Source organism: Marmota flaviventris, chromosome 18 (assembly GCF_047511675.1).
Source record: "Marmota flaviventris isolate mMarFla1 chromosome 18, mMarFla1.hap1, whole genome shotgun sequence".
Taxonomy (NCBI): Eukaryota; Metazoa; Chordata; class Mammalia; order Rodentia; family Sciuridae; genus Marmota; species Marmota flaviventris.
In genome coordinates, this window is record NC_092515.1 from 2,732,075 (window position 1) to 2,758,227 (window position 26,153).

The 26,153-nt window shown below is 58.1% G+C and overlaps 2 protein-coding genes across 2 annotated transcripts in view; both read right to left on the reverse strand.

Moving 5' to 3' along the window:
• LOC114082078 (leukocyte immunoglobulin-like receptor subfamily A member 6) overlaps window positions 1-26,153 on the reverse strand; it is a 39,077-nt gene that overhangs the window by 12,454 nt on the left and 470 nt on the right. Inside the window, 4 exon segments of the mRNA XM_071604719.1 lie at window positions 20,089-20,391; window positions 20,529-20,816; window positions 20,984-21,019; window positions 21,175-21,257. Coding sequence (XP_071460820.1) covers window positions 20,089-20,391; window positions 20,529-20,816; window positions 20,984-21,019; window positions 21,175-21,208 — 661 coding nt within the window. The 5' untranslated portion in view covers window positions 21,209-21,257.
• Window positions 4,234-9,524, reverse strand: LOC139702732 (leukocyte immunoglobulin-like receptor subfamily A member 6). The gene is given in 13 exon segments (XM_071604755.1): window positions 4,234-4,754; window positions 5,785-5,831; window positions 5,998-6,105; window positions 6,686-6,736; window positions 7,004-7,054; window positions 7,355-7,657; window positions 7,924-8,109; window positions 8,112-8,155; window positions 8,157-8,217; window positions 8,369-8,671; window positions 8,799-9,083; window positions 9,238-9,273; window positions 9,445-9,524. Coding segments are annotated over 13 exon segments (1,653 nt in total). The 5' UTR covers window positions 9,479-9,524; the 3' UTR covers window positions 4,234-4,610.

Below are 26,153 nucleotides of genomic sequence, written 5' to 3' on the forward strand. Positions count from 1 at the left end.
TCAATTTATATGTAACAGAAATGCACCAACTAAAACTAACTTCATAGAAAGAAGACTGTCCAGTAGAGTGAAGGAAGGCAGGGGAGGGGGATGGGGGAGGAGGGAGCCCTGGGGATTGACGTGGGCAGACTGCTGTGTGCACTATGAACATGTCAAATGAACCCCACTGTGGTGCCTTCCTACTCGGCACTGGTGGATATTACACACATGGACTCCACAGCCCACTCAGGTTTGCAAGAGCTTGAATTCACTGTTACCATGCAGCAGGGGCTTCTGGAACCTGGTAAGCAAAGGGGGGGTCTTCCCTGATCCTCAACCAGGCTGAGCCCTGGGCTTCCTTCCTGCCCTAGGATCCCCGAGGCCCTGACACAGCTCAGGTCTGCGCCGCCATCAAGGTGAGACCAGGGCTGTGCTCAGGGCTCTTGGGGACAGTCCCTTCCACTCTGGCCTGCTCTGCCTTGGTCTAGTCTTTATCTGCACTGGGACACCCTCAAGGTGTTAATGTCCTGTTTGGACTTTGGCAAATGCTCCCTTAGAGGCTCAGCAGGAGTGCGGTTCCCACACTGAACATGAGGACTTCCATCTTTCAGGGTCTAACGTCTTTCCCAGGACAGACAGTGGCTCTTTGTGGAGCTGGTGGGACGCCAGTCAGTCTGTAGCAGGGCCTGTGTTCTGCCTTGTCCCCTAGATTTACAGTGAGGCCACAGGTCAGGGGACACTCAGCACATCTGAGCACAGGGTCAGAACTGTCCCAGGCTGCCGAGGACTCCCTCTGTCTCTGGCTTTACTCTGTCTCTGTGAGCTGGGTCATGACAGCAAAGGTCTGTCGTCAGAGATTAAAATGCACCCACACAGATAGCAGTAACAAAGATGAAGCACTTTATTGCAAGCTGCTGCTATCTTACATAGAAAGTGAGAGTCAGTTATCTTAAACCAGGAAGCTCCTGGGGCCAATCATAGTAAAGGTCAGGTCATCACCTACGGTGCACGCATGTCCGCCCTGCATAAGATTCATCGGGATCACAAACTGTCCACAAGTGCGGAAGACGGGAGGACCAATTAGAGAATTTTCAAAACCACTTGTTATCCGCCCACTGGCAATTTCCCTGCCACCATATTGCATTAGGGGCTCCTTATCTGATAGACCTGGGGAGTTCTTAGGGAAACTTCCAACAGGTCATACATTCAGGACACACAGCACCTGCTCAGCCTCCTACCTCGGGAAGGTAGGCCCAAGGTGGACCTCTCATCAAGGACAGGCAAAGCAAGGCCTCCCCCAAGGGCTGTGAGCCCTTGCTCTCACTGGCCTGTCCACTCCTCACTACAGAAATCCCACAAAAACATCACCAGTAAAAAGACATGAAATGAATCCTTGACCTGCACACTTACGGAAAACAAAATAGCAGCTTTCGTGACTGTTCACACCCCATCCTGAATTATCTCTCCATGAACCTGGCATTCACTCGCCTGTACACGTGATGTGTGTGTCTGTTTCATAGCAGGTGCTCACCTGTGGTGTATGTTTCCCCACGTGAAGACGGTTATTCACTCATAAATAAATTATAAGGAAAAATACTCTAACACATTACTATTAAATATTTTAATCTCTCATTATTTGTGGTGAGATAAATGCAAAATATTTCCATCCCTAATATTCTATTGACCAGTCCTTGACTACACACACCAGAGTCACCTCCAGGATTAACAAAGACCAAATAGAAAACTTGTGGTTATTGAAATTTCCTATGAAATTCTTAGGGGTCAAAAGAAGAGCATTTCCCTCTCTCTCTCCCTCCTTCTCTCTCTCCCTCCCTCTCTCTCTCCCCCTCCCTCTCTCTCTCTCCCTCCTTCTCTCTCTCCCTTTCCCTCTCTCCCTCCCTCTCTCTACCCCTCCCTCTCCCCCTTCCCTCTCCCTCCCTCTCCCTCCCTCCCTGCCTCTCCTTCTCTCCCTCTCTTCTCCCTCTCCCTCCATCTCTCTCTCTCCCTCTACCTCTCTCCTTCCCTCTCTCTCCCCCTCCCTCCCTCTCTCTCTCCCTCCTTCTCCCTCTCGCTCTCTCCCTCCCTCTGTCTCTCTCCCCCTCCCTCCCTCTCCTCCCCTCTCTCCCTCTCTCTCCCTCTCTCTCCCTCTCACTCTCCCTCTCTGTCTCCCTCCCTCTCTGTCTCCCTCCCTCTCTGTCTCCCTCCCTCTCTCTCTCTCCCTCCCTCTCTCTCTCCTCCCTGTCTGTCTCTCTGTTTTTAAGGTGGCTGTTTAAGTCACCTTTTGCATCACTGTGACAAAGACCTGACATGAACAATTAGAGGAGGAGAGGTTTATTTGGCTCACAGTGTCCAATGCCGCAGTCTGGCTGGGCACAATTCACAAACCACTTGTCAAGCAGAAAGGAACTTTATTCTTAGCACACACACCCCACCACACAGCTCTTCAGGAATTCCCTGGGAGCCCAACTGCCTCCACGGGCTTCCCACAAGCCTCTCAACGCCCCCCTCCTCCTGCTCTTGAGGCCGATTGGCTGGGTCACATGGGCGGAGCCAAAAGAGTCCCCCAATGAGCAGCTCTGGGGTCTGAAAGGGCAGGGAAACAGCCCAATGAGCATCACCGCAGAGGAGCCAATCAGCTGGCAGCTGGAAGTTTGCTGGGGCCCCTTGGGCTGTGCCTCTCAACAGTCCCAGGCCTCAGTTCCCAGTGGCCAACCCCACTGCTCTGGGCCCCAGAGGAGGAGGGCATCATGGCAGAAGGGCCTGGGGCAGGAAGGCAGCTCAGGATGCAGCAACAAAGCAGCAGACACAGCGTCTGCCCACCAGGGACCAGACAGAACCCACAGGACAGCCCCAGGGACCCCTCCTCCAGCTGTGCCAACCTGCCCACAGTTATTGCCCAGTTACCAATCAGGGCATTAAGCCTGGGATCAAGTTACCAGGTGCCACAGGACTCCTCCCCTGATCATGTCACCTCTGAAAGCTCTTGCATTGTGTCCTACGTGAGCTTCTGGGGACAAGTCACATGTAAACCATCACAAGTGCTGAAATTCTTGACTTTAGTCTTAAGAACAGTCTGCGTATGCTCATTCTGGAGACTAAGAGGTGTAACAGGCCGACCACCAAGAAGGAGGCTGGGGCCTGGGAACAGGGGAAGAGAGTTTCTTGATCCTGGGCCGAGACCAAGACTGAACCCAGGAAAATATAAGCGTCAAACAGACTTAGAACATTCTTTTATATCTGCTTTTTGAAAATGATTCCTGCTGAGTGTGAATATGGTCCATCAAAAGAAATAAGCCTGGGAGGTTAGGACACAGGGGTGTATGGCCTTGTGTTCTAAGGACTCCAACTGTGAGGTTTTCTTGTGGATCCCTACATTTGCTAGGGAAAGGGAGAATTCACGTTTGGGTGATTTTACGCACTTGAATTCATGCCCATAGAAATAGAGCCCGAAAAGCAGCCTCAGAAAAACCATGAGGAGTGTGAGAAGGTAGAGGGAGCGTGAGTCAGTGAAGGGGAACGGAAAGGAGGAGGGGAGAGGAGGGATGATCACAAGGGGATGCACCATCCTGCAGGGAGGACAGGGGAGGGGGACAGGGAGGGGAGGGGAGGGGGAGGGGAGTTAAGGGGAGGAGGAGGACAGGGGGAGGAGGGAAGGAGGAGGGACAGAGAATAAGGGGAAGGAGGCAATGGAGGAGGGAGGGGAGGAAGAAGGAGGAGGAAGAGGAGAGGGAGGACGAAGAGGAGAGAAGGAGGGAAGGAGGGGAAGAAGAAAAGAGGAGGAGAAGGAAGAAGGAGGGCACTAGAGAGGGAGGAGGTGGAGGAAGAGGAGGGGAGGGGAGGAAGAGAGGGAGGAGGAGGAGGAGGAAGACAGGGCAGTGTGAGCACCTCCAGGGGGGTTCTCTGAGGACCCTGAGGACAAGGAGGTGTGAGCTGGGGACTCCCCCTCCCCCCACTGGGAGCTGGGTGAGTGAGGACCCCCTGCCGTCTGTCTTTCTGCTCCATGTCTCCATGCCCCTGGGTGTCGGTGCCCCTCGCCCACCCCCTGCCCCTCCCTGTCCCTCCCTCTGTTCCTCTGTCTCTAGGTCCCCAGGCTCTGCTCCCACTGGGCTCCTGAGTGGCTCCAGGTCTGCTGCTCCCTTTCCCCAGACCCTTTCCTGAGGTGGGCAGGGGACCCCTGCAGGCTGCCACTCAGCCCAGGTCATGCTGCTGCACAGAGGGGTCCCAGCCGGATGTGAAAATCAGCAGGAAGGCAGGTGACATGGGGCTCCCCAGGGTCACCCCAGCACATTTTGAACTTTATTGTAAATTTCCTTTGATCAAAGTCACTTCATTTCTGTGTGTCATCAGCGGGATGCACTTTCCCATCACACACTTGCTCACTTGCCTTGTGACACCTCCCCTTGCCTGTTGGTGACTAGGAGAGTAAAATGGCCAAACGTGGCACGTGGTTGAGTACCAGTTATTGTGACTGGGAATCAGGTGACTTCCAGCAGGTCGCAGATACTCCTGGCCATGCATGTCAGGCCCCAGCCTGGCCGTGACACCCAGCTGCATGTCCATGGGCTGTCTAGTGCCTGCTGGGGTCCCCGTGTCCCTGTCCTTGCAGCATGGGATCTGAGCAGTGTCCTGGGCTAGTGGAAGGCCAGGGTGGTGTAGACACTGGGCTCAGTGGGAGGCTCCTGTCCCTGGGAGGAAGGAGGAGTGGCTGTCTCCTTGAGCTTGAGGTAATTCAGCTGGGCGTAGGTCACATCCTGGGGGGCACCAGATACAGCTACCTGGAGTGAGGGCAGAGTGGTGACAGGTGAGGCTGGTGTCTGGGGAGCTGGGGCCTGGAGGGGACAGGACCCACATGACACCCTTCAGGCTGTCCTCTCCCTGTGATGTGTCCTTCATGACCAGGAATGGCCGTGACTCAGGGGATAAGTGGACACTCCACAATGGCCCTGATTCTGGACACAGGTGACTGCCCAGGGGTCTTCATCTGCAGGGCTCTGTGGAGGGGACAAGGGCAGGCAGCTCCTGAGTCCACTCTGGCTGTGCCCCTCACCTCCCACAGGGAGCTGGAGGGACCTGCAGCCAGCAGTCAGCTCTCTATGCCCAGCAGAACTTCCAGGGGCTTCTCAGGCTCTGCCAGAGCAGAGGCACCTGCAGGACCGAGCCCTGCCCACCTCTGCCCCTGCCACCTGTCACACCTGCTCCTCATGCATCACCTGCAGCCACCTGGACTCGTGCCTGCTGGACAGGTCAGCCTGTGCCCACTGGCCGCCCACTGCTGCTCCCTTGGCAGGACCCTCTTCCTGAGATGCTCTCAGGCCTGTCCCTGTGGTGAGGGCTCTGTCCAGGGTCCCCCCCAGGGAACTTGACTGTCCAGTTACCCCTCCTGCTCCTGCCCATGGCCCTCCGCCCACCTGGCTCTGTCCTGGGTTCACAGCCCTCTCCCTGCCTGGTCTCCCCACGCCTGTCTGCCTCTGCCCCGTCTGTCTGTCCTGGGGCTGTCCTGTCTGAGCACCAGACTGTGTTTGCTGCTGCTGTCCCCAGCCCCCAGTAGAGCCTTGCCAACAGCAAACCCCCAGGAGTCGGCCATCTGTGTGGCTGGGAGGGGGCCAGTGCAGGGCAGGGCTGTGGCCAGGTCCACCTCCTACTCAGGAGCAGGGGCAGCGAGCTCAGCAGGGGAGGAGGCAGAGGAGAGAGGCCAGCGCCCAGGCCTCAGGGCAGGAGGCCGACCAGAGCCCTCAGCACAATCAGGTGGGAGGAGAGAGGAGGGCAGCGGGCAGAGAGAGGAGGGCGGGGGAAAGGGCGGGTCACCTGGTGGCCTGGGGTGGCCTCTGGGGAGGTGACAGCAGTGCTGAGCCCTGTGTGACGAGAAGAAGGCAGACCTGTGAGGCCACCACGGGCTCTTGCTGGGTCTCCTGGGTGGTCCTGCTGCTCAGGGTGACAACCAGGCTTCCCATCTGTGTGCCCTGAGCACAACTGGCTAATTCCCCTGGGACGCCACCACGTCTCCCCCTCCCCACTCACCTGCCTTCCTGCATTGTCCCCAACACTGGTGTCCCAGGAGGAGGAAGAGGAGCAGCAGGAGGAGGGGAACCGAGACCCCCACCAGAACCGGCAGGTGCCTTCCCAGACCTGGGCACGGGTGTGAACGAGGAGCCACGCTGCTTACCTGAGCACCTACTGTGTGCCAGCCCTGCTGGTCTTTCCACCTGTCACCTCCAGCCCTGTCACTCAGGCATCATGGCCCTGCCACCCACTGCCCAGGCACAGATGAGGAAACTGAGGATCAGAGGGGGGTCCCCTGCCCAGTTACCTAGCAGGAAGCAGCAGAGCGGGGCCTGAACTGGGGGAGTCTGACTCCCAGTCTCCTTCTCTCCACCAGAGCTCAGCCCTGAGCTGGAGGGAAAGAGCCTGACACCCCGATGGCCCTGAGCCCCTCCCCTGCTCAGTGTCACTGTCACTGCACAGAGGGGACAGGGCCCTGCAGATTCAGGTCCTGGAGGCTTCCCTGGAGGCCCCTCTCCCAGCAGGGCACAGCCAAGGTCAGCCCTGAGAGGCACTTGAAGGTCAGGGCCAGGCCTCTCCTCTGCCCTGGGAGAAACTGAGGCCCAGAGGGGAGGGGCTGGTCCCCGTCAGCATCTCCAGAGGGGGCTGCCCCCCCCTCAGCTCAGCCCTGCCCTGGACCCACCTCCCACCAGAGCCCCTCACTCACCACTCTGGGGTCCTGGGTCCGTGGGGGTGAGGGGCTGGTCCTCAGGGCCTCCTGGGGTGGGTGGGAGGTGAGGGCTGGGCTGCCTGCCCCCCACTTCAGCTGGCTGCTCCTCCCCAGGCTGGGCCCAGAGTCACCTCTGCCTGGACCTCACCCTCATGCCTCCCAGCCCTGAGCCCCAGGGCCTGAGATCCCTGACCATTCTCTGCAGTGCCCTGGACACAGCTTAGCTGAGTTTGTAACTGGACTTTGTAGCTCAGAGTGATTCTTGGTTGCCCAAGAATGCAGGACACTGTCTGCACAGAGGCCCCTGAGACTCACCAGCTGGTGACCTGGGTCCTGAGGGTGGGGGGCTGGGTCCCCCAGAGGGTCCTGGGAATGAGGAGAACAGGAGGGTGAGGGGTGCAGGCTGCCCCTGGGGACTGTCTCTGCCCATCCTCCTACACCTGCCTGGCCTCCCCAGGACCCTCCTGTGCCCACCTGCACCTTCCTGATTCCAGTGGTGGGTGGGTGCACAGGCTGGAGGACCCCGTTGGCCCCTCCTCTCTGAGGGGTGAGTCCCACTGACCGACCCTCCCTAGGGCCCCTCACTCCCATCCCACCCAGAGCTGTCCTGGGCAGGGCCCTGAGGGAATCCTTGAGCTCACAGAGGATGGGGTCAGGGTCACTCACCTGAGACCACCAGGTCCAGGGGGGCACTGGGCCATGACAGCAGGTAGGGGGATGAGCTGTGAGAGCCATAGCACCTGTAGGTCCCCCCGAGGGCTGAGGTCACAGCTCTCATGGAGAATTCTGCCTGGTACCATGGGGCTCGGTACTCTGCTCTCAGACGCAGGGGGGGATCAGCTGCCCCCTCCTTGCACAGGAGGAAAGTGTCCATCTTGATCTGTGACTGACACAGCAGGGTCACGTTCTCCCCTGAGGACACTGTGGGACCAGGCTGCACTGAGAGGGAGGGTGTGACAGGAGGCTGTCCTAGAGAGAGGAAGGAGGGTGAGGGTGGCCCCAGCCTGTTCTGAGCTGAGACCTCCCCAGGGCCTCTCTCTGAGGACCCTGTGCTCTCTGTCTGTCTCATTGTCTCTGATTCTTCCTGTCCCTGTGTCCCCCTGTCTCTGTCCTCTCTGCCCCTACCTGTCTCTCTCCCTCCTGAGACCCCACCTCACCCTGGCCATCACCTCCTGGGGCTCCCCAACAGGGCTGTGCAGAGGCTGGGTCCCTGACTGCACCCCTGGGATCCTCACCTGTGACCACAATGTTAAGGGGGTCATTGGGGGCTGACCACTCAGAGGAGAGGCTGTGTCCACCATAGCATCTGAAACAACCCCTGTGTGGGCTGCTCACAGGGCCCAGCAGGAAGTCGGCCTGAGAGAGCCCAGTCTGGGGCTGCTGGGCATGGCACTGGGGGAGGTCCTGTGCCCCTTCTTGGACAGAGCAAATTGGTCATAGCCAATGTCAGTGTGACACTGAGGGCTAGGTTCTCTCCAGGGGCAGGACAGTGCCCTGCTGGGTCAGAAGGGAGGACTTCCTAGTCACTCCTGGAGGAAGAGGAGCCTGAGCTGAGGGCTGGATCCTGCCAACCCCCTGCCTCCCCCGTCCTGCCTGCAGGTCACCCTCTCACACCCTGAGTCTCTGCCCACAAGGTCGCAGCCTCACCAAATATTGGAATGAAAGATGGGAATTCCTTACCTGAGACCAGGAGGTCCAGGGGGTCACTGGGTTCTGACCACACCTGGGGTTTGCTCCTATCATAGCCATAACATGAGAATGTCCACCTGTCGGTGAGGTTAACAGGCCCCACTGGAAACTGGGCCTGGAACTGCCCACCGGGTTTTTGCTGTGAGTCCAGGGTCCAGGTGAGGTGGTGTTCTCCTTCCTTCATCAAAATAAAGCTGTCAAATTCCTTCCATGAGCCACACTGGAGGGTCACCTTCCCTCCTGAGGTCACCACAGGGCTGGGCAGGGCTGAGAGCCTGGGTTTGCTGTAGAATCCTAGGAGAGAAGGAGGCAGGTGTTCATGGCTCCCTCCTCCCCCATTAATGGGCTGTGAGAGGGACACTCGGGGGCAGACCCCTTTCCTGAGGCAGAGCAGGGGCCGGACCCCTGAGTGTCCACTCACCTGTCACCACCAGCTCTAGGCGTTCACTGTTCTGTGAGGAGCCAGCAGGGCTCTGATAGTAGCATCGATACCCTCCTGCATCCTGCGCAGTCATGGTGGGGATGGGGAACATGGCCCTGTTCCCTGGACCCTGTAAGGGGCTTCTGCATGTGGGGCTCCAGGGTTTTTCCTTACTGAGACAGTTCCATTTGGCGTCCAGCGATCCCTGACACCAGAGGGTCACTGACCTTCCACGGGGAATGACAGGGCCTGGTTCCGCCCACAGATTGGGCTTAGGGAGGGTCCCTGCAAGAAAACCAGAGGCTGGGTCCTGGCCTGTCCCTACCCCAGGTCCCACTGCCCTACCTTGTCACCACCCTCGGCCCAGGATGCTCTCTTCTCTCCTGCGACCCCAGGGGCTGAGCCTGGGCAGGACGTGGGAGGCTAGCAGGGCACTCACCTGAAGACCCCCGGGGGCTCTGTTGCAGACTCAGCCCTGGAAGAGAGGTCCCCGTGAGGAGCTGGCATCTGGGTGTGGGCCTAATATCTCCCTGTGGTGCCAGCAGCCATTTGGTGCCATATGGACTTAAAACCTGTGGGTTGCCCGAGAACTGGCACTTGGGACCCTACCCACCCAGCCTGTGTCCCTCCCTCCACCAACACTGACCGAGGCACAGGAGGACAGGCAGGGTGGACCTCATGCCGCCTGCTCTGAAGACTCCAGCGTCCAGAGAGGAGAGTGCAGGCCTGCAGGTCAGACAGCACAGAAGTGGTAAGCTGGGGCTGCTGCTGGCCCCTCGTCCCCAGAGCTGCGCACCCACCGGATGGGGACGTCCCCTCCTGTCTTGTGTCTGGTTTCCCCAGGGCAGGGCTCAAAAAGATCACACCCCTTGGAGACATCTCAGCAAAGAACTGAGGTCCCCTGACCCTGAGGCCCTCATGACTGACCTGAATGCTGCCCAGCCAGGCCAGGCCCCAGGCCCCACCTGAGTCGGCCCCACACAGGCTGACTCCAACCCAGGATTAAGTCCTCAGAGGATCCAGGAAGGGAATGTGGGGGTCACTCCTAAACCAGGAGAAACATGCCCAGCTACTGAGAAGGTGGGTGCCAGGCTCCAGAGGTCCAGCATGGTGGAGGCCTGCACCCTGCCCTCTGGGAGATGGATCAGCTGATGGGCTTCAGGGCTATTTCCCAGTGCAGCCCACCATGGCGCAGCCTGTGCAGGAGCAAACCCCTCCCTCAGCAGCTCTGGTCTATTTAAGTTGATGGTCTCTGGTGTTTTGTTGCAGTAGCGCAGAGCTGACTGACACAGCAGCTGAAAGGAGCGAGCCCTCCTCCCTGCACCAGGTCCCCGTGCTGCACATGAAATGCTCTGTTCTGGGGTGTGGGGGAAGAGCCGTCCCATCTGCTCTGGGGTCCATGCTCCAGCCTGTCCCACCATCAACAGAGCAGCCTGGCTGAGAGCTGAGGTGGCCGTCACCACCCCAGGACCCTGGCTGTCCTTGTAGAAAAATGCTCTTCAGCCTAAACTGGATGCTCCACACTGTGCCAGGTGGGGGGGACCCTCCTGTGGGGCCTCGGGAGCTCTACTTGGCTCATCACTTCCTGTGTGTCCTGCCTGCAGGGTCCGCACAGCAGGGAGGGGACGGCTGAGGGTGAGACTGCACAGGGGAAGGAGGCCACAGGACTAGGGTGGCAGCTGAGGTGAGGGCTGCAGATGTCACCTCCTGTCCTTCACGGGGTCCTCCCTGGCCTCTGCGTCTTCAAGGCAGATGTGTGGGGTGAAGGGGGAGCCAGGCCCTTAGCATGTTCTCCTGGTCCTCCATCAAGACCAGAATGGGGCAGGGGTGTGCCTGAGGTTGCTCAGCCCTCCCCCCCCAGATCCTGACAACTTACCCACCATCCCCCAGGCCAACCTCCACCTCCCCATTGTCCCCTCTAATCCATGCCCCATCCTGCCACATTGACCATCTCCTTTTGCAGGTCAGCAACCCTGGGCCTGAGGAGCAGGGAGGTGGGCAGCCAGTTAAGGAATGGGCAGGGGTCCTGGTGTCCACCATGGTCCTCAACACCCCACAGGTCAGCCTGGGGAAGTGGACCTCACCTCTGCACCATTCACCCCATCAGCTCTCATGACCCCGTCCTGGCCCCTTTGGACCTGCGTTTGATGGAACACCAGTGACAGTTAGCACAGAGGACAGTGCCAGGGAGACCAGCTGCCCCATGTCCACTGAGGGAGTCAGCTTGGTGGCCATCCTGGAGGACCTGCTGCGTCTGTCACAGCACACCCCTGAGCACCTGTGCTGGTGGCTGTGTGAGGGGACCACAGTGGCCTGCAGCGTGTGCTGGCTCCTGAGTCCCCAGCCCTCACCCCCAGCCACTCTCTCTATTCCAAGAGGCACCCCCAGGTCCAGGAGCAGTGAGCACCTCTGTGCCATCAGGGAGCCAGGAAGGGACGAGGACGTCTAGCCCAGGTCCACCCACACTCCAAGTGCTGTTTGCTGCTGCCCTGGGAAGAGGCGGAGATTCTGGCCAGAGCAGGAAGGTCATCCACCTCCTGGGGCTGAGCACTGTTTCCCCTGCTGCCCCTCAGCCCCCACAGGTGCACCTCCTGAGAGCCAAAGAGTAGGTGGCCAGAGGTTGGGGACAGGTCCAGTGTGGGCTGCTATGATCTCAGCCTGCTCTGAAGCATCCTCCCTGCAGGAGTGGCCAGGGTGGGGCAGGGGAGGATCAGGGGCAGCAGGAGTGGGCTCAGGTGGACACATGCTGAGCAGGGGCTGCTCCTGGACCCTGCTGTTATGGGAGGACATCTGAATCTGTGAGCCCTCCTCAGCTCAGGGGCAGGAGGAGGCGTCTCAGCCTCACATCCTGGTCCAGGAGTGGATTCTCCCTGAGTTCAGTGACTAGGACACCAGCCCCAGGTCTAGAGTCCAGTCTGTCTCTGACCCTTCCATGTTCAAGGACTCAGTCACCTCGGCTCCCTGCCAGCTCCACTGCTGTGGCTCTGGTTGGGGTGCCCTGTGGACACTGCGTGGACATGGAATGGGCTGGACCTCTCCCACCTGGGACCCTGAGCTCCAGGGGTCTCTGTGTGAGGATCTCTGCGAGGGTGAGTCCTGGTGAGGAACCACTCACTGCAGGTGCCCGAGGGCCAGGTCATAGGCTCATGGGAGCTGTTGGGAAAGGTCCCCTCCGGAGCTCAGGAGGGGGCCCCACCTCCTTGGAGTAGCTCCCCCAGGACACCCTGAGGCTGGCGTGGACGGTGCAGGGTCAGAGCCTGTGAATTCTGATAGAAGACCAGGAACCAGCAAAAGCCCTAGAGTGACATTCCCCAGATCAAGCAAAACAAGACAAAATTGAAGCCCATTTAAAATTCTTCTTAAACATAAAGTGCTCAAGGTCTGCAGGTCACTTGCTGATGGTCAGTCCCTCTGACTGCACCAGGGGCATCCTGAGCTCAGCACCCTGTCAGGTGGAGACCCTCAGACAGTGCCTGGTCCCCAGGGGGTCCCTGTGTCCAGCACTGGAGCCTCCCTGCTCACCAGGTGACCAGTCCACCCTGGAGACCCCAGAACGTGAACACCTCAGACTTTTGCAGATCTGGCTGAGGCCAAGGAGGTGTCCAGGCAGGTCTCAGAGGTGAGTGGGAGCATCAGTGTCCAGCATCCTTTTCCTTTGCTTCCAGAGGACCCAGTGCAGAGGATCCAAGGTCACCTGCATTGTCCCCACACCTACTGCTTAGGAGAAACCCTCAGTTTGGCCAAAATCACAACCTGGGCTTGAAGTATTAACAACATGTCCCTAACCATGTTGCCCAGACAGAATCCTGGAGGGACAACCACACAGAGTTGACCCATTTCCATGTGGACTCCCCTTGCAGGGCTCTGCCTGTCCCTAGTGTTGGCCGTGGCAGGTCACCCTGGGCTCCTCAGGGCATGACCTCAGCTTCCCAGGGCTCCCTCCTCTGGCCTGGGCTCTGGAGGCCCAATGTCTTCAGGGGGGACTTTCCACCATGTCCTCTGCTGCCTCCCCTTCCAGGGCACAGCAGGGACAGGAGGTTGGTGAATTGGGGCCACATTGGGGCCAGGATGCAGGAGCTGAGCAATGAGCAGGATGTGGTCACAGGACCTTCACACCCTGCAGGGTTGCTGCCTTCTCCCCACAGCAAGGTGACCAGCTCCTCACCCCAGCAAGGGGCCGGGGATGGACAGCTGCAGATGAGACCTGGGTGCAGCTCCACCTCCTGCTGACCACCCCATGTCACACTGCAGGCCTGTCGTGGCCGCGCACAAACCTCGAGACATTGCTGCATCTCACTGCCTTTGTTGGGGCCTGTGGGGTGCAATGGATTCCATGCCACAGTCCCAGGGTGATGAGGGTCTCCTGTTGATCACGAGTAAGTCACTCGCGTGCTCTGTGCTCCTGCTGCTGTGTCCCTGTCAGGAACTCCAGGTCAGCAGAGGGGGTGCCCTTGACCTGCCATTCAGGTCCTGGTGTCCCGGGTGGCCACTGTTTCCTGACCTTCGCCTTCTCCGCCCTCGGGGAGCTTGCCCCTGAGCCTCCCTGGTGGCAGCTCTGCTGACTCTGCCTTCCTGACCTTTTTTGAGTTAATAACTCTATTTTATTTATTTATTTATATGTGGTGCTGAGGATGGAACCCAGCGCCTCGCAGGTACGAGACCAGCGCTCTCCCGCGGAGCCCAGCCCCCGCCCCCTTGGCCACCTTTCAGTACCTCCATTTATCTGATATCTTGGATTGTTTCTTCTTATTTCTCTGCGGCACTGAGGAAGGGACCCAGGCCCTGGGGGTGCTCTGCAGGCCTCTCCCATGAGCTACGGCCCCAGTTTTGTTTTGTTTTCTTCTTCCCTTTTCATGTTAAGTCATGAGTTTCCTCAGTTCCCCAGTCGCCTTGAGCTTGCCATCCTCCTGCCTCGGCCTCCGGAATCGCTGGAGTTAAATCCCTGGGCCCCTGAGCCTTCCTGGTCTCTATAAAGGGTTCACTGTTTCCTTCCATCTCCTCCGTCTCCTACTATAATTGAAATGAGTAAAACATCCTCTTCTAACTCACAGCACTTTTCAGGTTTTGATGCTGAATTGCTGTTTCATCTTTGAGAGAGACTCAGGTGCATCTAGAGCTCAGAGACCATGGTACCTATTTGTGTGCATCAGCCCTGAACCATTTCTCTCTGTGTCACAGGTGCTTCATGGTGGTGCGTTCCCCTGTTTCTCTCTGGAGATGCTGCGGAAGTCGAACTCTGCTCAGTGCTGAGGGCTCCCTAAGCCTGGAGGGATGAGCCCTCTGCAGAAGGCCATGGGCGCAGGCATGGTCCTGGGTGGGGCCCTTGTGACAGGGGTGGAGGGCACATCACCTCCCACCAAACCTGCTGCTCCCGGTGCCCAGTGGCCGACTCCTCCCACAGTCCATTATCTCAGAGGAGGACGTGGACAGCACAGAGAGGGAGAAGCTCCCCCTTCAAAGCCCTGTGGGGCCTAGTGAGGCTTTGGGCTCCTGAGGTCCCAGCTACTCAGAGGCTCAGGAGCCCAGGGACGTCTTGAGTCCAGGAGGCCAGTGTGGGCAGCACAAGAGTCCTGCCTCAACAACAAGCAAACCCTCAGCAGACACAGTGTGAAGAGCAGAGACCAGCTGCTGTCCCACTGGGTGGGGCTGGGTGACGGCTCCCCGTGTCGAGGTCCTGGTGTCCACCCCCGCCCTGACAAAGACACGCCTCGAGAACCAAGGGGAACCTGAAGGCCCTGCGAGCTGTGGTCACCAAGGCACGCGCTGACCTCCAGAAGTCCTGTGTCCTGCAGAACCACACTGGGAACCCTGTGTGTCATCTCCTGTGTCCCCACCTCAGCCCTGGGGACTGTAGTGCACACAGCCGTGTCGTGCAGTTGAGCTTTGCAGAGGGTGGATCTGTAGTGCTCTCACCATGAGAAGGAACAAGGGAGAACGGTAGCTGTGGGGCAGCTGGGTGTGTCCATGAGGTCAGTGTGGAGCTCATGTCACAGTGTAGTCATATCCCAACACGACAAATTGTGTGCCCCAAATATGAGAAATATTTATGTGTCATTAACTATAAATAAGTCCCCAGGAGTCTTCACCTTGACCTTGGTGTCTCCCAGAGTGGACAGGCCTCAGCGTGGGTTGCTCCTTCTCTTTCTCCATGGACGGTTACATAAAGGAGGGCTGGGGAGGGGCAGTGGGGAGGCCTGCACCCCACCCAGCACCAGGAGAGAAGCATGAGCCAGGTCAGGCATCTCTGGGGGTTGAGAGAAGCTGCGTGAGGTCTCACACCGTGGCCATTGCTCACCCCCTTCTCGTCCTGGGCTGAGATCAGCATCATCCCCTAGAGGGGGCAGAGGTAGGACGGGGGCAGCTGCTGGGTCTGGCAAGGCCTCCTGTCTCCTGTCGAGGTTTCCTGGTCCCAGTGTTGGCCCGTGTCCCCCTTCCTCCTCATGGCCCTGTGCTGTGGGAGGACCTGGCAGGTGGTGGGCAGAGCCTTCAGCTGTCCACACTGGGGAGAGGACTCAGAAGGAAACGGTGCCAGGACACTTTCTCCCTCCTGGGTCCTAAGATCTCGTCTGGACCAGGGGTTTGGTCTCTGGTCCTGTGTCCTTGAAGATGAGCGGCTGAGTCTATTTTCTAATCTTCTGTTCAATGTTCATCACTTCAAATATATGAGGGTTTAAAAATGACCACTTCACAGCCGTCATCCTGAAGGGAAGCGTTCACAGCCCTTCACATTAGAAAGGAAGCAATGTGGAAAATGTCATTTTCATTCTTTGGTACAAAATTATAGAGAAAATGTGTCTCCTTCCTTGGGAGGAAATCCTGGGCCACCTTCAGGGCAGCCAGCAGGGCACTGGGTGGACAGGAGGCTGCAGTGGGCCTGGGACCATCACAGAGGCTGAGGGCCAGGTGGGGGCTGCAGGGAGAAGGTCCCCAGCAGGAGCCCAGGCCCTGTGGGCAGAGCTGTGTGCTGCAGGGGACCAGCCTGGCTCAGAGGTTTTCTCTGAGAATCCCAATGAGGAGAACAGGATTTTCAAGGTGGTGTCCTCCTCAGGTGTGAGGCCATCTCTGTCCTGCACCATCTCTGAGCAGCACTGCAGAGGGGGCTCCTGTTGAGTCCCCAGGCCCACCTCACCCAGGACGTGCCTGCAGCTGGCTGTCCCCTTCCTCAGGGCGTCTCACCTCCTGTGCTCAGACTCTCCAAGGTCCTGCTCATGTGGGCAGCAGGGCAATCCCTTCCTGAGTTTCCACCTTGGCAGCTGATGGGGGCACCAGGACCCGCCAGCCACGCCCACCTGGATGAGGTCCCACAGTGTCACCTGGATGGTGTGGCCTGTGGGCAGGACAGAGGGTCCCTGAGGGCTGGACAGGTCACACTGGCCCTTTAAACCCAGCTGGGTGTTGGTCCTTCTGCACCCTGAGAGGGAATTTCCTGCTGCTCCTCTCTCTGGGCTCTGGCTGGTGGCCGATGGCCCAGAATCAGGAGCTGCTAAGAACAACGAGGGCCGAGGAAGGAGCACTTTGGGGAGGGGACCCCCTCTGCCCTGCTCGTGCAGGTGACCTCGCCTCCTTCTCAGGAGAGCCCGTGTGGCCTGGCTGACTTCATGCCCCCCTGAGGCTGGGCAGCCATGGCCTCTGCTCATCCTGAGCAGGACGGAGCCCTCAGTGTTGGAGAGGTTGGGCCTCTAGTTTTGCACTGCAGCTCAGGGGAGGGAGGATGGGGTCTGCAGACCCTGCTCTCCAGATGCTCTCTGGTTAGCTCAGCCCCAGCTGCACCCTCTAGGTGGAGATCTCAGCCATCACCACCTGTCAGTGCCAAGTCTGTGCATCCCCCTGGGGACACCAGGCCGTGGCCAGCAGGAACACTAGGGAGCTCATTACCGATAGCCGTTGCAGTGGTACTGATGACTGTGACCCCCTCACTTTGTATTCTGCCCCCCCCCTCCCGTTGTCTGTTCTATGATAAAGGAGAGGGCGGCCTCAGCCTCAGAGCACCTTTTCCGGGAGCTGGGAATCTACAGTGAGCAAGACTCCAAAAGTCCCTTCAAGTAGAGGCGCAAATGTGAAAAGCAGAGGAATTCGCAAAGAGATAGATTTTTTTTTTTTTACAGATTCAGGTGGACAATGGAAAGGATCTGCCTGGAGATCTGAAATATCAGCAGCATGTTTAAAAACAGGAGGGAATACCAGGGGCCAAGACCACGGAACCGCTTTTCTCAGGAAGAAGTATTGATTGATTGATTTGTTCGCTGATGAACAAGGGAAGAACTTACTCACGTTAGAAAATACCCAAAGAAAATCCTCAACACAGGAGCAGAGTCTGGAATTAACGCACACAGGTGGCAGATCTGTGTCCCGATGTTCTGGGGACGAGGAAGTGCAGGCACAGCGCGAGAGAAGCTGTCTGTCCACAGAGGTGCGTCATGTGAGCCACCTGGACCTGTCCACGGGCTGCTATGTGTGACTGTATTGCCCTAATAAAAGCCCAGAGAGTATCCATGCACCAAGCAGGGGTCGCGAGAAGCGCCTGCCCACAGTGCAGCCCTGCATCACAGAACATGGCTGGGACCTGGAGCGTGGTGGGACAGGACAGGAGGAAGCAGAGGAGGGGCCCGCTGCCCCTGCAGGTGGCCCTGGGAAGAGGGGACCAGGTGTCCTCAACACTAGGGCAGTTCTTCTTGCCCCTGGGGACCCTCTGCTAGAGACACCAGAATTTGATCTAGAGCAGGAATAGGAATTAAAACACCCACAGCGAATCCACCACGTGTACGTCACAAGACACTAACTAACAAAAAGTAAACCACTATAAGTAAATCACAGAAAGACCAGTAGAGGGGAGGGAACAGGAGGGAGGAGGAGAGGGGAAGGGGAAGTACTGGGGGCTGACTTGGAGCAAATTATATCCCATGCTTTTATAATCACGCCACATGAATTCTACCGTCATGTACAACAAAGGAACCAACAAAACTTTTAAACTGCTCTGATTGGCTTTGTGTGGGAGAAGGAGGCTGGGGAGAGAAGACGGGCTGGATAGGGGGTGCAGGTAGGAGTGGAGACCACAGGGCTCAGCAAGGACAGGGGCTTTGAATCCCAGGCCAGGGGAGGGGTGGGTTTCGGATTTTAAATAGAATGTTCGCAGCTGGACCTGTAATCCTGTGTTGGTGGGTTGTGTGAAGGGCACGTGCTTCTTGCCCCAGTGCCCGGCTCCTTGAGCTGCAGGTGAGGTGGTCAAGTGGGCAGGTCAAGTGTGGGGCCCACCCACACCTGCAACGATGTCCCCACAGGAGAATTCTGGGTCTGCGCTCCCTTCACGGAACCTTGGCCCAGATCTAAGCAGCACCCAGGCGCCAGGTCCAGGCTCCAGTGCTGAGTGTCCTCCGGGCCCTGGATTCACGGTGCCTGGGCCGCCTGCCTCCTCCTCCCCACACTCAGCCTGGCCTCTCCCTTGTGAATTGGCCACACATTCCCAGGGTGGCTTGAACCCCACGTGCACTTTATCTTTCCTTTCCCTATTTCTCAACCTGAAAACCAAGTCTGTGGCTGAATCTGGGGAGGAGGAGGAGAATTAATTGAGGGGAATGTGTGGGGCTGTCCAGGACAGCAGCAGAGCTCTGTCCAGTCCAGAGTGGATTCAGGTTCACGTCTTCCCAGCTGGGCTGCCCTCCCCAGGTCACAGGCTGGGGTTCACAGAAACCGGGTCAGAAGCCCTCTTCACCATGACCACAGGGACTGGTTAGTATCCAGAGTAGACTGCAGTCCCCAGGAAGGTCAGCCAGACACCTCCCCTCCTAAAGGACCCGAGAAGTTCAGAGATGGCGACCTTTGGACAATAGGGACAGGATGTTGCCTTTGATGGACAGGAGACAGCCCCAGATTTGGAGAGATTTAGCCAAAGGTGTCACCCCAAGAGACCTGAGACCACTCAACTTGCAGCAATCACCCTCAGTGGTCCCCAAACCCTGTCTACAAATTGAGAGGCCCCTGTACCCTACTTTTCAAGGTGGGGCCCTGGTAGCAGGAGCTCTGGGATGACCCTCCAGAGCCCGAGACTTCAACACCAAGGAGGGGAGGCAGCTGGCTGCCCTCCCTGCCCGGTTGGCCTGCTCCCTACACAGGCCCTCCACACAGTGCCCCCTGCACACAGGTATGCCCTCCACACAGGTATCCCTTCCACACAGGTATGCCCTCCACACAGGTGCCCCCTCCACACAGGTGCCCCCTCCACACAGGTATGCCCTCCACACAGGTATGCCCTCCACACAGGTGTGCCCTCCACACAGGTGCGCCCTCCACACAGGTATGCCCTCCACACAGGTGCCCCCTCCACACAGTGCCCTCTCCACACAGGTGCCCCCTCCACACAGGTGCGCCCTCCACACAGGTATGCCCTCCACACAGGTACCCCCTCCACACAGTGCCCCCTCCACACAGGTGCCCCCTCCACACAGTGCCCCCTCCACACAGGTGCCCCCTCCACACAGTGCCCCCTCCACACAGTGCCCCCTCCACACAGGTGCCCCCTCCACACAGGTGCGTCCTCCACACAGGTATGCCCTCCACACAGGTGCGTCCTCCACACAGGTATGCCCTCCACACAGTGCCCCCTCCACACAGGTGCCCCCTCCACACAGTGCCCCCTCCACACAGGTGCCCCCTCCACACAGGTATGCCCTCCACACAGTGCCCCCTCCACACAGGTACGCCCTCCACACAGGTGCGCCCTCCACACAGGTGCCCCCTCCACACAGGTACGCCCTTCACACAGTGCCCCCTCCACACAGGTGCGCCCCCATGACTTCAGGGGGTCAGGCCCCTCCACAGTTGGAAGAACACACTGTGCCACAGACCTCCCAGGTGAGTGACGCATGTACCAGGAAGCATACAAACAGGTACGTGTAACACACGTGTATGCGTGTTCAGCATCGATTAATAAGATCACAGGTCTGTGCGCTGTAAGCACAGAGGTGTGTGCACACAGACCAGGCAGGTAGGGGAGGAGGGCCATCTGTGTTCTCAGTCGGGCACTGAGAAGGCCACACTTGGAGGTGACATTCAAGCTGATCCCCAAATAGCAGCCGCAGCCAAGCAGCTGTGAAAACCCTTCTGTCTGCTGGAGCCCCTGGCTGGTTCTGTCACCATCTGCCCAGTTTCTGAATCTCTGCTGTCACTGTCTCCCAACCTCCTTCAAATGGGCTCAGGAACCCTGGTTCCTCTCACCCCATCCAGCCACCAGGACTACACCTAGGGACATGGGTCCCACCTGAGTCATTCACGGGAAAGGCTAAGGTTTCCTCACCTGAGACCAGGAGTTCCAGGGGGTCACTGGGTTCTGACCACACCTGGGGCTTGCTCCTGTAATAGCCGTAGCATGTGAATGTCCACCTGTGGCTAGGGATCATGGGGCCCACAGGGAACAGGGCCTGGACCTGCCCACTGGGGTGTCGCTGTGAGTCCAGGGTCCAGGTGAGGTGGTGTCCTCCTTCCTTGGTGAGAACAAACCTGTCATATCCCTGCCATGAGCCACACTGGAGGGTCACCTTCCCTCCTGAGGTCACCACAGGGCTGGGCAGGGCTGAGATCCAGGGTTTGCTGTAGGTTCCTAGGAGAGAAGGAGGCAGGTGTTCATGGCTCCCTCCTCCCACACCACCCCCAGCTGGGCTGTGAGAGGGACACCTGGGAGCAGACCCCCTCCCTGAGGGCAGAGCCTGGGGCTGGGACCCCTGAGTGTCCTCTCACCTGTCACCACCACCAGGTCCAGGGGGTCACTGCTCTCTGACCACCCAGCAGGGCTGAGATAGAGGCATTGATATCTCCCTGCATGGTGCTCAGTCATGTATGGGATGGAGAACTTGGCCTTGTTCCTGGGCCCCAGTGGGATCTGTCTGTCCCAGGGCCCTGAGCTTCCCTCTTTATCCAGACGGAACTCCTGGGTCCCCAGGGGCCCCTCACACCAGATGGTCACTGGCCTTCCCCAGGAGATCACAGAGCCTGGCTCAGCCCACAGGGTGGGCTTGGGGAGGGTCCCTGCAAGGGAATCAGAGGCTGGGTCCCAGCACAGCCCCTCAGATCCCAGCCCTCAGCCCAGCCCCCTCCAGGCTCCCCAGCCTCAGCCCCCAACTCTGTTCTCCACCCACTGCCCAGGGTGACTCCTGGTCCCCAGGAGGAGGACCTGGACAGCTGGGGACACTCACCTGCCTGCCCTCGGGTCCCGGGGCCCAGACTCAGCCCTGGAAGAGAGTTCCTGTGAGAGGGGAGCCCCTGAGACCTGAGCAGGCCCTGTCCCCCCACAGCCTCCTGGGCCCTGGGTCTCCTGATGGCCAGGGCCTGGCTGTGGGCTGGGTCCCCCCAGAACAGGGTGTCCCCTCCCTCCTTCACATCTCACCCAGGCAGAGCAGGGCCGTGAGGGTGGGGGTCATGGTGTGTCCTCCCCGAGGTCCCAGGGTCCAGATGGAGGAGGTCACAGAGCTGGAGGACAGACACACACAGGGTGTAACTACGTGGACACTGGAGACTGGTTCTTCCCTCCCTGGGACTGTGACACAGCAGCCCCACAGGAAGGGGACAGCCCGCCTCCCTGCGTGGTCTTGTTTTCCTAGGAATGTGGCTATGGGGGAATGCAGTGTCTCTGCAGCCCTTCAGACAGAGTGGGGTCTCCTCTGTCCACCCCCACGGTCTGTCTGATCTGTCCTCATCCCTCCTGGGGACACAGCACCAAATACACCTGCTGCCCTCCTGAGCCAGACCCTTCCAGGTGAGAGTGACCCAGGGCTGGGCCTCCCCTCTCAGGGCCTCCCTGGGCTCCATCTCCCCTGCAGCCTGTCCAGGGCACAGGGTGGTGAGCCCCTTGCCAGGGGCAGCCATCCCCCAGCCCTGGAGATGCTTCTGGGGAGACACAGGCTCCCTCTTCAGGGGAGGGCAGAGCAGCAGACCCTGAGCACCTGGCTGTGCAGCTCACCTGGTGCTTCCTGCTGGGGATGAGCACAGAGACCCAGGGAAGTCCAAGAAAGTAACAAGTGTCTTTTCGGGACTCTGGAGTGTGGTTTGTTCTCTACTGAAGTCTGCCCCATTGACTTCCCTTCCCGGCTTCCAGCACACCCACTCCCCTGTTCTGAGAAACAACCTGAGTAGTCCCTGCCCCCCTCCCCCCCGCCCTGCATTTCCCTTTGGCCCCTTTGGTACCTCTGCCCATTGCTGTGTTACATCTGGGCCACAACACTGAGGGGTGAGCTCTGGGTTTGCCCGAGTACCCACGAGCATTAAGCTGCCCTCTCTGGCCCTCAGTTTCCTCATCTTGAGGAGGTCGTCACAAACTCTCTCCACAGAGGGATTTGGGTCAGTGGTGCAGGTGCATGGGAAGGGCTGTGTCTGGTTAATCTGCAAACCTCCTTAGGATGTGGGCTGGGGAGGCTGTGACCTGAGAAAATCTTGCCTTTGGGCCCCAGGGTCAAGGTGGATGATTGCTGAAAATCCTCACCTGCTCCTAACACTCAGAAATGCTCCACCTGATATTTCTGAAATGTGCACCATTGCACTTAGGGTGGGAAGAGAGAAATGAAAGTTCCAGAGTGGGAAAGAACCCTCAGCAAGGAGTGATGTGGTCAGCCATGCTGGGGCCAGCCGAGGTCACGGGGGCAGAATCTCCCTCTGTGAGCAGCAGGAGGGGACCCAGTGTAGAAAGGGTAGATGCAAAATTAGGGACTCAAGGTATCAACCAAAGGAGCAGTGGTGTCACATGTAGCAGATCAATCCAACTTGGTGCAAAAGGGATCAGGGAGTTACAAACAGAGGCAAAGAAGAGAAACCTTAACCCATAACTGCATGAATTCTTAATACGGCTGCGATTATTCCCAAGGAATCACTTCTTTTTTCCCTATTATTATTGATTTTTATGTATGACAGCTGAATGCATTACCACTCATATTACACATAGACAGCATAATTTGTCATCTCTCTGGTTGTATATCAAGTATACTCACACCAATTCATGCCTTCATACATGCACTTTGGATAAGGGAATCACTTCTAGGCAAACACGTGAAAGAGTAGCTCACCCTCAGCAGAGCCTCCATAGTTCCCCACAGCTCCCAGCGCCGGGCCACGCACAGAAGCCCCTGCTCTGGCCTGGGGCTTGTCCCCAGCCCCACACTCAGAAAGACAGTCATCGAGGATACAAGTAACAATAAGTGCAGAACAGTGAACTTCATACACTGTTGCTGGGACTTAATGGCCCTGTGGAAAGTCCTCAAAAGACTGAGAACAGCTCCGCCGTCTGACCGGCTGTCCCAGTGCGTGGCGTCTGTCCCCAGGAGGTCACGACAGCTCAGTGCAGAGGTCAGGGCATTCCCAGGTTGATAAAGCAAACTCACAGTGGCCTCCTTCAGTACCAGCTGGGTTCTGTCCTCGGATGGGGGGGTAAAGGACATGTGGTCTCACACACCATGGAATTATTATTATTTTTGGCATAAAGAAGAAAAACATTGCTTCATTTTCAGGAAAACAGCTGGAACTGAAGAGCATCCTATCAAAGAAAACAAGCCAGACTTAGGAAGAGCAGTTTTCTCTCACTCGCGGAAGCTGGAGAGGAGAAAGGGGGAAGGAAGGGAGCCCATCAGAGGAGAGGAGTGACCAGGGAGAGGGGCTGAGAGGGCAGGGAGGGGGCTGGGAGCAGAACGGACAGGACTGCCCTGCGACGGGGTGAGGTGCCTCCGTGAATCCCGCTGCTCTGTATGATCGATATGCACTAATCAAAAATGCAGTTGTCTCGTACGAGAAAAAGGCACCAAAAACACACATTGGAGAACAGATAGTCTCTTCACTGGGAGAACTACAGAGCCACAAGCAGCAGACGGACGCTAAACCCCGCTCTCTCACCAGGCACAAGACTCAACTCAGAGTGGATCAAAAACCTGGGAATCAGACCAGACACCCTGTGAGAGTGGGAGCCAAGGTTGCCACAGTCTGGCTGGGCACAAAATAACCGAGCCGCCATGAGGCACTTGTAGGTTCAAACAGAAACTCCTTTATTGCCCGAACTCCCCAATAGGACATGAGGTGCCTCCTTAAGGTGTAAGGAATTTATAGGGTATCATATCATTTTCCCCTTTTTGTTATTGAACCATAATTTATATAACCCAAGTAGCCACTGAGCACTTGGAAGTGCACAGTCCAGCGACACTGAGCACACAGCACATCACGCTCTCTCCACCTGTGTTTAGTTCCCAGACATTTTAGCCCCCAAAGAGAACCCTGTGCCCGGTAAGCAGTCCCCGCGTTCCCACGCCCCAGCTCCTGCTTTCTGCATCTGGATGACCTCCTTGGCCTGTGGCCTGTGGGTGGACCCCCTTGCCACCGGGCACTTGGTGTCTGCCTTTCACTGAGCACATTTCAAAGTCTGAGGAATCGCAGGATGCGAGGAGGCTGCCTTCCTCCTCAGCTGGGCCATGTTCTATGCAAAATCCCAGTCCTCACCCCGTTTCAGCCTCAAGCCAGTGCTGAGACCCGGATGCTCAGAATACAGTCCAGGGCCCACGTGGTCCTAAGGTTCCTCCAAATGTGGGCGATTCCCGCCGTCCTCAGGTTCTTCTTCTCATTTTCCTTCCCTTAGGAGTTCCGGGCGGCGTGCACATGGTATGTCGTATGTTCCATTCCCAGTTTTCTTTTCAGATCTCCATACTGCTTTCCGACTTGCAGTCCCACCAGCAGTATATGAGTGTGCCTTTCCCCCACATCCTCACCAACATTTATTGCTGCCTGAATTCTTGATGATTGCCATTCTGACAGGGGTGAGATGAAATCGTAGAGGAGTTTTGAGGTAGTGAGGGAACTCATGTCCGGGGTAACCAAGGCCGTGCCCAGGAAGAGACCTCTGGGCGCAGCAGTGGCTTCTGCCCTAGCCTAGAAAGAAGACCCCCAGGCGACCTCAGGCTGGCAGCAGCAGAAGCAGAGGCAGCAATGGCGGTAGCGGTGCAGGCAGCTGTCCCCAGAGGATTAAGTGAAATGGAAGTCGCTCCAAATTAGACAAGCCCTAAGTTCCACCGGGCTCAGGTGCCATCACACTGATGAAATTTCCACCAGCAGGTTGGGTGATAGTTTAGCTGGGTATAGGATCGGCTGCACCCCAGCATCCTGTACGGGTCTGTGGTTCTCTCCATTCCACCCACCTTTTAGCCAGCTTTCTGTTGCAGTGACAAAATGCCTGAAAAACACCATCTTCGAGCAGGAAAGGTTCATTTTGGCTCATAGTGTCAGAGATTTCAGCCCCTGGACCCTGGACCCATTGTTATGGGCTGTGATGGGGCAGAACAACATGGCGGGGAGAGAGACAGAGAGAACAGTGCACTCACTTTTATAACAAAATCCTTTCCTCAAAGCCTCAGGCTATGAATCCCTGCGTGGATTAATCCGTTGATGAAGTCAGAGCCCCCATGATCCAACCAATCACCCCTCAAAGGCGAACACCCTGCACGGGGACAGGCCTTCAATACGTGAGCGTTCAGATCCCAGTCGTGATGACCCAGGGAGCAGGATTGCTTCTCGGTCATGTTCTGGGCTCGGAGGGCAGGTCTGGGGAGGAGAGGCGCCCTTCCCCGCACCGGACTCCTCGATGGAAAGCCCTCCAGAGGGAGACTCTTCCCCGTCTCAGGAACTGCCCTCCTAGAAGCTGCCGTCACCCTCGCCCTGTGAGGAGGACGGTGGGGGGGCTGTTTCCTGCTCCAGGCTGACAAGTGATCAAGGCCACCCCCATTCTTGAGCAGACGCCGGCGGATCTCCTCCCAGGAGCACTAGTGACGAGCACGGAGCAGAGTCCCCAGGGTCAGAGGAGGAGCTGTGGGTCAGAGAAGAGGGAGAGGAGGCAGGAATGACCCCGAGGAGTGGATGGAGGAGCCCGGGAGACGCTGCCTCTTACAGAAATGAGGAAGTCCAAGGAGGAAGTTTGGAAGCAACAGAATGACGCAACTGGCTGGTGGGACTCGACTTCCCTCTGTGAGCCAGTGAAGTCCTGCGAACCTGTTCCTGAGCCTCCTTCTCCCTGACGTCGTCATCCCGTGACGCCCACTGGCTGCTCCCACCAGCCCAGGCCCAGAGGGGAGCTACCCTCAGCCCTGGGGCTCTTGTCCCCTGTGCAGAGCTTACCTCCAGACAGCACTGCCCAGAGCCCCTGCGACCCACGTCCGCTGGCCATGTGCACAGCCCAGGCCTGGAGAGGGCTTGGGAAGTCCTGTCCACGCCATCACACCAGACCCCGGGCTGTACTCGGGATCTCTGCCTGAGGTTCAGGCCGTGGTGACCAGCGAAGCTGACTCCGCACCAGCAAACCCAGCTCCTCCCTAGAGGGGAGCCCCCTCAGCGAGCCCCCCACAG